At 52.3% G+C, this 9,844-nt stretch overlaps 2 protein-coding genes across 3 annotated transcripts; both read right to left on the reverse strand.

Annotated features, from left to right (window-relative positions):
* Positions 1–3,231: 3,231 nt before the first annotated feature.
* On the reverse strand, positions 3,232–4,393 carry TMEM239 (transmembrane protein 239). Of its 2 annotated transcripts, none has more exons than XM_077766981.1 (2): positions 4,270–4,393; positions 3,232–3,714 (listed from the first exon to the last, which is right to left on the reverse strand). In XM_077766981.1, the coding sequence occupies exons 1-2, from the start codon at positions 4,313–4,315 to the stop codon at positions 3,245–3,247; spliced, it is 516 nt and encodes a 171-aa protein (XP_077623107.1). In that variant the 5' UTR covers positions 4,316–4,393; the 3' UTR covers positions 3,232–3,244. The 2 variants fall into 2 exon arrangements, with proteins under 2 accessions (XP_077623107.1, XP_077623108.1); XM_077766982.1 differs by lacking the exon at positions 4,270–4,393 and adding an exon at positions 3,848–3,914.
* Positions 4,394–4,421: 28 nt separating this feature from the next.
* CUNH20orf141 (chromosome unknown C20orf141 homolog) lies at positions 4,422–5,140 on the reverse strand. The gene is made up of 2 exons (XM_077766983.1): positions 4,761–5,140; positions 4,422–4,666 (listed from the first exon to the last, which is right to left on the reverse strand). Exons 1-2 carry the CDS (start codon positions 5,024–5,026, stop codon positions 4,429–4,431), a joined length of 504 nt encoding a protein of 167 aa, XP_077623109.1. The 5' UTR covers positions 5,027–5,140; the 3' UTR covers positions 4,422–4,428.
* Between the last annotated feature and the right edge of the window lie 4,704 nt (positions 5,141–9,844).

A 9,844-nucleotide genomic window follows, 5' to 3' on the forward strand; every position in this document is an offset into this window, starting at 1 on the left:
TCTGTGGATCCTTCTCTGCTCTCTTAGACGTGACCACCCCCGCGGCTGACGCATCTGCTCCTGTCCCTCCTGCCCCCGCCAGGTCTGGTTATCTTTCTGAGGTTACTGGGTCCCAACCCCCACCCCCACCCCATCAAAGCAGACTGCAGGGGGGGCACTGGGGGAGGCCAGACAAAGATACCTACCGACCCGGTCATCTGGGTCACTCAGGCCAGTGGGGCAGCTCTTCCTCGATGGCCCAAACTTGAAAGGCCTAGAACTCCTTCATTCCAGCACAGTTCACTCTCTCCCCAGGCTTACAGTTTCAGTCTTTTAACTCTAAATGGATGATTTTGTCTCCATTTAAAGAAATCCCAGGTATTATATTCCTATCATCATTTTTCTTTCATCTCTGTAAGGTCCCTCCCATTTTTCCCTTTTATCTGTATATTGCACTCCCCTTCACCGGCCCCTAGAGTTAGTCATTCCATTCTGCTGATCTTACGTTATTACATGTCCTCAGGGAGAAAATAAAGGTGGTTTTGCTGGCATGCATTTTAACTTTGTGCCAAAAGGATTGTATTATTTCTCACTCAAGCTTCTTTTCACTCAGTGCTAGGGTTTCTAAATCAATACGCGTAGGTGTCTCTTCTAACGGCTGTGCTCATCCACTAGATTTTATTTTTCCCATCTCCTGCCACCACCTAAAGTCCAATCCTTGCTCTCAAACATATCCCTTCTTGTGCAATGCTTCTCAAACGTTTGTTTCCGTATGTATTGCTCGAGATCTCGTTAAAATGCAGGCTCTGAGTCAGCAAGCCTGGGGTGGGCCTGGCACTCTGCATTTCTAGCCGGTTTCCAGGCGATACCTACATTGCTGGTTCCAGTGGGACCACACATTGAGAAGCAAGGCCCTTAAGGGCCTCTGTGAGAATTCATTTTGAATTGCTGGGTCACAGGGTACGTGTAGATCTAACTTGATAAATATTACCCGTCAGCTCTCCAGTCTGGCTGTATCACCGTATCCTATACCAGCAGAGCAGAAGGGTAGAAGGTACATATTTATGTGGGGAAGGGAAGAAGGCCTTCTCCTTGCTCCTGTCCATGTTCTTCCTCTCCCTTCTCCCGCAGTGTGCGTGGTCTGGGCCAAAATGTCCTCTCTCCTTTAATCAGAATGGCCCCAAGGCTCTGAAGTCATGACCCTGGTCAGCTATGCACAGCCCAGTCAATGATAGACCCAAGACTGGCATCCTGGCTTTAACTCTGACAGGAGCTTTTAAGAACAGGCATTGAGAAGCCCCCAGGTCTTCAGTTAGGTTGTATTTCCCCCATCTCTTTCCCTGTTAGGGTGAACTAGGATTCAGACAAGCTGGCTTGGCCACTGGCAAGTGGCCACCCTGAGCCCGACTTCCTATCTCTAAAATAGGATAGCGTAGCTACAGTTTGTGGCGTGAAGAGTTAGTCCAGGACGGGGGCTCTAAAACAGGTGTTCTTGCCTTGATTTTACCCTTGGGGAAAATGAAGTTCAAAAAGGTGTAGCAATTTCCAGAAAGGCCATGGAGCTAGAAAGCAACGGTGCTGGGATTCAGACCCATCCTCCGCTGATACGCCAGAGCCTATGCTAACCACGGGTTATCCAACCTTCGTGTCCTACCTTGTCCTCACTCGCAGGCCACACCTGAGGGAGGACCACAAGGAAATGGGAAGGAAGGACCGTGCCTGGAGTTTCGGGCATCGATGCTGAAAGCATATGACCAGTGGCCTGCATGGTTATGAAACTCCACAGCAAATGGGCTTTAACAAAAATAAACATATTCTAGGGGCTGGTCCTTGTGGCCTCAATGTTCAGGTGGCAAGAGATGGGAACTTAGGTTCTGGGGCTTCAGGAGCAGAAATTTTAGGCTTAGATAGGCAATGCGGTCAGGACTGGGTAGAAGACAGGGAGGGTCAGGAACTGGGTAGGCGTCAGGTGGATGATGAGCGCTGTCTACCACGTGCCTTACTTGGTCATGACAGGTCACTGTTTTGTTTGGAGGGTTAGCTGATATATGAATGGCCGACATGCTGGGCATGAAGGGATGCCGCGTTCCAAGATCTTCCTGGCACCGTGAGCAGCTCATTGGGACAGTTTTAGAAACCCATGGGCTATGCTCTCCCCCACTCACACAGCTGTCCAAGCATCCCCTGGCACCAAACCCCAGCCCCAGGCATTTCACAATCAGAAGAGTTCAACACCTGCACATTTTGAGATTTCATGTCACACGGCCTTTTACATCTTGTCCACACCCATCCATCCCTGTTTAACCATTGGGGGGCCAAACGTGTATCCGTCACAGAGCATTTCTCTGAAGGCCTAGGGAAGCTTCCTTCTCATTCAACCACCTTCAAGGTTAGAAGGCCTTTTGAGCCTACAGACTTTTCTAATAGTTCAGTACAATATCTTGTAGTTTTCTGGCTTTTACAAAGTACTTCACACACAAGGTATTGCCTTTGACTCACACCAACCCCGGGTCGAGGTTGAGACCCACTGACCACTGAGGTGCAAAAGAATTAACTGGCCATGGCCACACATTGTATAAGTGGGGAAATGGGACTTCTTGTTCATTTTTCAATAACAGACCTTAGGAATCTGAGAGTAGGTACGCTCTGGGATCCTCACTACCCTAGCTGGCCCACTTGGGAATGTGCACTGAGGCAGAAGGTAGGAAGCCTAGGAAGTGGGGAGTGCCTGGGCAGAAAAGACTGGGAAGTGAGTTAGTTGAGGCCTCATGGGGGTTCTGGCCAGCCCTCTCTCAGCCAGCTTTCCATCCGAGGGCCCTTTCTGGAGCCTGAGGAAGTGGAAAGAGGGGGTTAGCGTGAGGAATACCAAGCTAGGAATTCTCAGTGAGTCTGCAGCTGAGACAGCTGAGCACCTGCAAGAAAAAAGATGCCGCCAGTCGCTAAGGGAGCCCTAGCGGTATCACTCTGCTCGGGTGGGAGGTCTAGATGGCTTGGCCCGGCTCTGCCCCTGGTTAATCCTTCTGCCCTGTTCCTTCTTGTCAAAGTCCCTGACGCCCCACACCAAGTACCTGCAGCATCGGCTTGAGGGAGGTGCCCGGAGGTCAGGCCAGTCTACCCTGCAGGCTCTAGCAACAGTACACGTGGCCCGAGCAGTGCTAGGGACTGGGTGTCCCGGGCCTGCTGAGGCCACTGCCCTCCCCCTCCCCAGGGCTCAGGCCCTAGGACAGGGCTCAACAGACACAGGCAGCGGGATGGGGTTGCCCTTCTATTGGTCCAAGTCCTGAGCGAAGTCTGCGTGAGACATGGAGGTGAGCAGGCCCAGGAGGCTAAGCAGCGTGGAGAAAAGCAGCAGGAAGGAGGCGGTGAAGAGCACGGCTGGGAGGGCGCTGAGCACCAGCAGCAGGAGGGCTGGCAGCAGGTGGCGCCACGCGGCGGCCGCGACAGGCCACAGGGAGCTCAGCAGGTAGGAGCCAGTGGTGAAGAGCGCATGGCACAGCATCAGCGACAGCAGCAGGTAGAGGATCCCCTCCAGACCCCACAGCACACGCTGAAGGGGTTGCCGCCAGCCCGATGTGGTCCACCACTGGGCCCATCTCTGAGGCACACGGCACATGCACCAGCGCAGCCAGCCCTGCCGCGTGACCCAGGCCGACCAGGGCAGTGCCCGCTGCGGCCCCTCGCCGGCCCCGATGGCATCTGTCTCCACTTGCGGCTGCTGCATCATGCCCGGTGCACCTGGGGAGAGGGCCAGGCCAGCTGCAGAAGCCGCCCTGGAGAGGCCTGGGACCTCAGGGCAGGTGGGGGTGCTGGGGTCAGGTGGGTACCAGCGTGGGCGGGGTGGGGCTTTGAACCGGGGCGTAGGTCTTACCTCTGGGCAGAGACCCCTAAGTCATGTTGCTTCCTGCCGCGCTCAGGACGGCCTGGCAGCCAGAGTCGAGCCCCCGCTGTCACTCACCCCCACCCTCCCCCAGGGATCCCCATTGTGACCCGGGAGAGGGTGGGGTCCAGCCAAGAGAAGAGCCACTGCACAGCTCTCCGTGGCCCTTCCAGGCTGGCAGGGGCTTGGGCTGAGCCCACAGATGTAGATCCCCATGCTTTCCCACGGGAAGCTCTCTCGGGGTCCCTGTTCTTACCCTGCTACCCGGTATCCAGTCCCACTCTGCTCTCCTGTAAGTCTTTCTGGACGCTCATTCTCTAGAACCACAGAGGAGGCCAGAATGGCCAACCCCAACCCACAAGCTCGGAAACGGCTGCCACATCCTTCCCTGAGCTCCCTGTCCCTTAGCTCACCTTCTATCGCTGTCCTCGGACTCAGACCCAGGTGTCCACTGTCCATATTGTGGGTCCAGAGGTCCCCTGAGTTCAAGGGTATTCTCCTGCCTGCCCAGGCCGGGATGGAGGAAAGGAGACCCGGGGAAGCAGCATGGCCAGTGTATTTCTGGAGGGCACTCAGACCCAAGGAAGGAGGCAGAAAGCCAGGCCAAGCAGGGCCAAGGGCACACCACGGGCTCCCAGGAGCAGCCCCAGGCCCAGGAGCAGCAGTAGCAGAGCCTCCTGGGGGCTGAGTCTTCCTGGGACCACTGCCCTAGATAGGAGTACAGCCTCCTGCCGTCCTGGACCCTCACCGGCCCCCTGACTCTGGCCTCCCATGAGAAGTGTGTGCTGTGGCTCCGGGGCATCGGCGGGCCTGCGGGGAGAGAAGGTGGCCGCTGGGCTCCAAGAACTTGACCACTTGCTCGCCTGCCTACACTTGTGTGCCTGCCAGGCTCGTGCACACTTACCAGTGGAGCAGGTCGAAGGCCAGGAAGCTGACCAGGAGCAGCAGCAGCAGCAAGGCTGGGCCAGGCGTGGAAAAGACCGCCTGAATTGTCAGCCCCAGTGCCCCCAGCCCCAGGACACTGTCGAGGAGCTGGGCCAGGTTAGGCCCCCCGGGGGACATGCATGGACTCGCTGGACTCCACGACCCCTCCCTAGCACCCAGGCCCCTGGGAGGGACCGGGGTAGGGTGAGCCAGGGCTTTGGGCCTGCGTAAACAGAGCTGGGTCATGGAGGGAGGTGGAGTTGACAGGAAGGACTGATGTCGGAGGGAGTGTGGGAGGGAGGGGGGCCCTGGTAGACACTCAAGGGTGAACTCGGTAGGAATCTCCCCCTCCCCACACACCCATCCGCCAAACCCTCCTCACCTTGCAGTCCGTTTTTCCAGGACTGGGCAGCTGGGGCATTGTGACCTATGGCCAAGTGGGGCCCCAGGATAGAGAGAGGGCTTCTGCTGGCTTTGGTCTCATAAGCTTAGGGGGGGCTTAGTCAGAAGGGAGTCAGCGATTTCTGAGAATGAAGATTCATCTTCTTGCCTTTGGGAATTCTCTGTTTTAGGCCCCACCGTGGGGATCTGAGTTACCAGGAAGGCATTCTAACCCCATTGTCACATGAGCAGCTGAGCAAGAGAGGAAGGGCTGCTTTCTTTATCCTGTGGGTTCCCAGAGCTGTGTGTCCAGGGGGCAATCATTCAGTCTTCCTGTCGGCAGCTCTCTCTCCCCTGAGAGCTGGGTGATGCCTGTGGGCCCTTGTGGGGGGAGTTTTCAGGACCGCAGCCCTGAAGTGCAGAAAGAGGCTCTGCCAGGAAGTACCCTACGCTTTCTGGGGCTGTGGTCCCACCAGACTGCTGAGGGATGGGGCACCGGGGGGCTGTTGCAAAGCTCTATGGTTTGTGGGAAGTGTTCCAGATACTGGGATTCCAGAAATGGCATAGATAATGTGAATGTAAGAGGGCCACATCATAGTAACCCCCCAACTGGAGGTTAAAGTTACCCTCTGAGAATGAAATTAAGGAAAATGAACAGGTAAGGAAGGGATTGATCATCTGAAAAAGAAACCTATTCCCATGAGAGCCTGTAAATGGGTGGTGGTTACAGAAGTTCCAGCACATCTCAGTTCAGTGACTTGAGAGGCAAGAGTGGAAGTGGATCATAACTAGGAATAGAATCCGTGTCCATACACTATACTTGGAAGGAAACTGATGGGGGAGGGGAGAAGACAGGGACAATGACTGTAGAGCCCCTAAGGGAGGAGACAACAAGTATCAGGCATCAGGGTTGCCTGGATGACTCAGTCAGTTAAGCATCTAGATTCTCGATATCGGCCAAGGTCATGATCTCACAGTTCATGGGATCAAGTCCTGTGTCAGGCTCTGTGCTGACAGCTTGGGATTCTTACTCTCCCTCTCTCTCTGCCCCTCCCCTGCTTTCATATGCATATGTGCATGGTCTCTCTCTCTCTCTCTCTCTCTCTCTTAAAATAAATAAACATAAAAAAAGAACCAGATGGTATATCTGCTTCCAGTGGGCCCTGTCCAAAGACTCAAGCCTGGTACACTTGACATCTTTGGTAGTGATGGGCTCAACAGCTCATAGAGCCAATGCTGCTGGCCCTTGGGACCATTCACTGATTGTTATTACTCTGGTTCTTCCAAGAGTAATAAAGCAATGCCTGCAAAATTCTGAGGGAAGATTACTTCCAACCTAAAAACATGTATCTGTCCAAATGATTATCATGTATGAGAATAGAATCAAGATATTTTAAGCCATGCAGGTTCTCAAAAATTTGACCTCACACATCCTCTTTCCTAGAAAGAAAACTATCAGAGGATGTGATTTAGCAAAATCAGGCATTAAACCAAGAGGACAATATGAGATTAAAGAAATGAAGCTAAACACAGGAAAGCAATGATGAGAAAGGCTCAGGATGGCAGCTGTGCTTCCAAATGAAGAGAGCAAACAAGCCAGCCTGGGCTCAAAAGCAAGATGCTCCAGAAGGGATGTCTCCAGAAGAAAATGAGATTGATTATCTGTGGTCTTTAGCTATGTTCAAAATAAATGTTCAGTTCTGTTGGTTGCTTTGGGATTAAATTATCAATTGGTGCCCAGAAAACCAAGCAAATGATAAAACAAAGTAATTGCTAACTCCAGGGAACTCAAAAAGCTGAACAATAATATTTACATGGCCATAAAATCAGCACCGAATATCCATCCCCGTGATTTAGCTCTTTGGGAGGATGGAAGGAGTGCATTATGTACTTGAATATATGTGTAGGGGAGGGTGGTAGAGGACCTAAATCCTTAATTCCATAGCAGAAAATCTACAGCTGACATCTAGACATAGAAAAATTAAGAAGTAGCACTGGAAGCATAGAGATAAATACAAGGAGAAATAACAGAATTAAAAGTGATTGACCTGGGAATGGAGAAGCATAGAAGAGTCTTCTGTTGCAAGCCTCAATGTGATCTACCTTTAAAACTATATCCTGTAGTATTGTGGTTAAAATGATTTAGTTAAAAATAAAGAAAATGAATACAGGGTCATACTGTAGAGATCAGGAATATACCCTCCCAGGATGAATGAAATACCAATTTCCAAACGTTACATGGATGTGCTCTTGTAGCTTGAGATAAGAATTCCAGTGACAGCATCAAACACCATCAAACTTGAAAGTTGTGGAGCTCATGCATTTTTAGATGGAGGTGCTCTAAATCTCCATCTAGTGCTTCTCAGCCTTTAATGTGCACATGAACCTCCTGGGGTTGAATCCTCTTGGGATCTTGTTAAAATGCAGATTCTGATGCAGTAGGTCTGGGGCTGGGATTCAGCATTTCTAACAAGCTCCCAGGGGATGCTGGTGCCCTTGGTCCTCAGCCACACTTTGAGAAGGAGGGCTCTCAAAGACATTGATGCGCAAAAGAGAGATGGGGGGGGGAGAGGTGGTGAGCAAAGGATGGGTATGTGGGGAGATGCCTCCCAGTGCATGGAGGTGCCATGGGAGGGAGTCTCCCATCAAGGCTCACCTGCATCATAGGGAGAGCACTTAATACAGAGTTGTGCCCCAGCACCAGGGAGTAGATTCCACTGCTTCTCTACCTGTGCAGCCAGACACATGGCCTCTTTTCTTGATTTATTCCATCCATGTGTGTGGGGATAAGAGGGCTGTATTAAGCTGTTTTCCCACCCTTAGTTCACCTGGTGAGCTTAGCAGCCCCTGGGAACCACTTATTATCTCACTTCATCGCAAAAACCCTGAGGCTAAGATATTGTCCCCATTTTATAGATGAGGAAACAGAGGCTCACAGAGCACATGATTGTCCAAGGATACCCACACAAAATAAACAGCGGAGGTGGGTGTGAAATTAAGCCTGTGTGGTGCCAATGTCAGCTCTCCTCTCCACCTCCAGCCACCTGACCGCCCTGGGGAGCCGGCAGGGGATTCCCAGGTCACCCCTTAAGCCCAAATCTCTTTGGGGCAGCTGTCTCCAGCCGGTACAGCTCAGTCCTGCTCGCTTGGGCTTTGCATCATATCCTCGCCCTCATGAGGTGGTGAAAATTCTCCACGTGGCTCCCGGAGTTAGAGACCTGGCTGCGAGCCCCTGAGTGCAAACCTGCTGCTATAGCTTTGGAGCTGTGCCTCTAGAACCTGCCTCCAGGCTTGGTGCCTCCAGGCACCCTTGCAGCCCAGGAAACCAAGTGACAAGGGCCAAAGGCAGCAGCCGATCTGGGAGCATACGTGTGGGGATGAGGAACTAATGAAGGAGCATAAGAAGGATCTGAGGGGCTCAGGGAGCATGGAGGGACACGAAGTGGCCCCGAAGGTAGTCACAGGTCAGAACGGCAAGGGGTAAGAGATGAGAAGGATGAGGGAACACAGGGGACACAAGAGGTACCAGCATCCCACAGATCTGAGCCTCTGAGGGATCGGCCAGGGGTGGCTAGCATGCCCCATCGGGCCAGTTCCTTCGGGGACATGTGCCCCAGTTCGTGGTCTGCCATCCCTTTCCTACAGAAACTTGCACTGTTGGGGAGAGTTCATTTCCTCAGCCCCACTTGGTCAAGGCCTCTCTAACCTTGAAGATATTACACAGGTACTTTTTAAAAAAATGTTTATTTTTGAGAGACAGAGCATGAGCAGGGGAGGGTCAGAGAGAGAGGGAGACACAGATTCCGAAGCAGGCCCCCAGGCTCTGAGCGATCAGCACAGAGTCTGATGCAGGACTCGAACCCACTAACCGCAAGATCATGACCTGAGCTTAAGTCGGACGCCCAACCGACTGAGTCACCCAGGCTCCCTTACACAGATACTTTTGGAGCACTGACTAGTGTTGTTCTAGGTCCTGAGGTGCAGCTGTGAACATTTGGGTACAAGAAGCTCTTCTGGAGTGTGGGTTACCTGTGTTGGAGGTGGGGACCCAGGCAGTGAACACATAATAAAACAAGATAATCTCAAATAGTGTTGAGTGCCTTGAAGACAATAATAAAACGGGTGAGGGGAAAGAGTGTGTGTAGAGGATGAGGCTTGCTTTTATCAGAATGGTCAGCAAAGGCTTTTTGGAAACAGGTGATACTGAAAAGCAATCTGTAGACTGAGGAGGCAAACTTGGTGAACCAGTGCAAAGGCCCTGAGGCTGNTGGGTGAGGGGAAAGGGTGTGTGTAGAGGATGAGGCTTGCTTTCATCAGAATGGTCAGCAAAGGCTTTTGGAAACAGGTGACACTGAAAAGCAATCTGTAGACTGAGGAGGCAAACTTGGTGAACCAGTGCAAAGGCCCTGAGGCTGGATGGGGCCAGTGTGTTGAAGGGACTGCTAGAACGCCAGCGTGGCTGGAGGAATATGAGCCAGGAGAAGAGCCCAGGGTGATGAGAGGGGAAAGGTGTGGGTAGGGAAGAACCTTGCCATGAAGGACCTTGCAGGTGAATGCCCTAGGGGCTTAAGCCAGGAGCACTTTGACCAAATTTAAAAAATAAAAAAAAATTTTTTAAATATTTTATTTATTTCTGAGAGAGAGCGAGAGCGAGAGAGAGAGAGAGAGAGAGAGAGAGAGAGA

Source organism: Crocuta crocuta, unplaced genomic scaffold, assembly GCF_008692635.1.
Source record: "Crocuta crocuta isolate KB4526 unplaced genomic scaffold, BGI_CrCroc_1.0 scaffold15, whole genome shotgun sequence".
Lineage (NCBI taxonomy): Eukaryota > Metazoa > Chordata > Mammalia > Carnivora > Hyaenidae > Crocuta > Crocuta crocuta.

Excerpts from the sequence above, each read along its gene's own strand:
- TMEM239 (XM_077766981.1), bottom strand. The coding sequence starts at position 4,315 with ATGGACAGTGGACACCTGGGTCTGAGTCCGAGGACAGCGATAGAAG. Across the intron at positions 3,715-4,269 it reads TCCGAGGACAGCGATAGAAG|GTGCACCGGGCATGATGCAG; the intron begins GTGAGCTAAGGG and ends CCCTCTCCCCAG.
- CUNH20orf141 (XM_077766983.1), bottom strand. The coding sequence starts at position 5,026 with ATGACCCAGCTCTGTTTACGCAGGCCCAAAGCCCTGGCTCACCCTACC. Across the intron at positions 4,667-4,760 it reads GCCTTCGACCTGCTCCACTG|GCCCGCCGATGCCCCGGAGC; the intron begins GTAAGTGTGCAC and ends CTCTCCCCGCAG.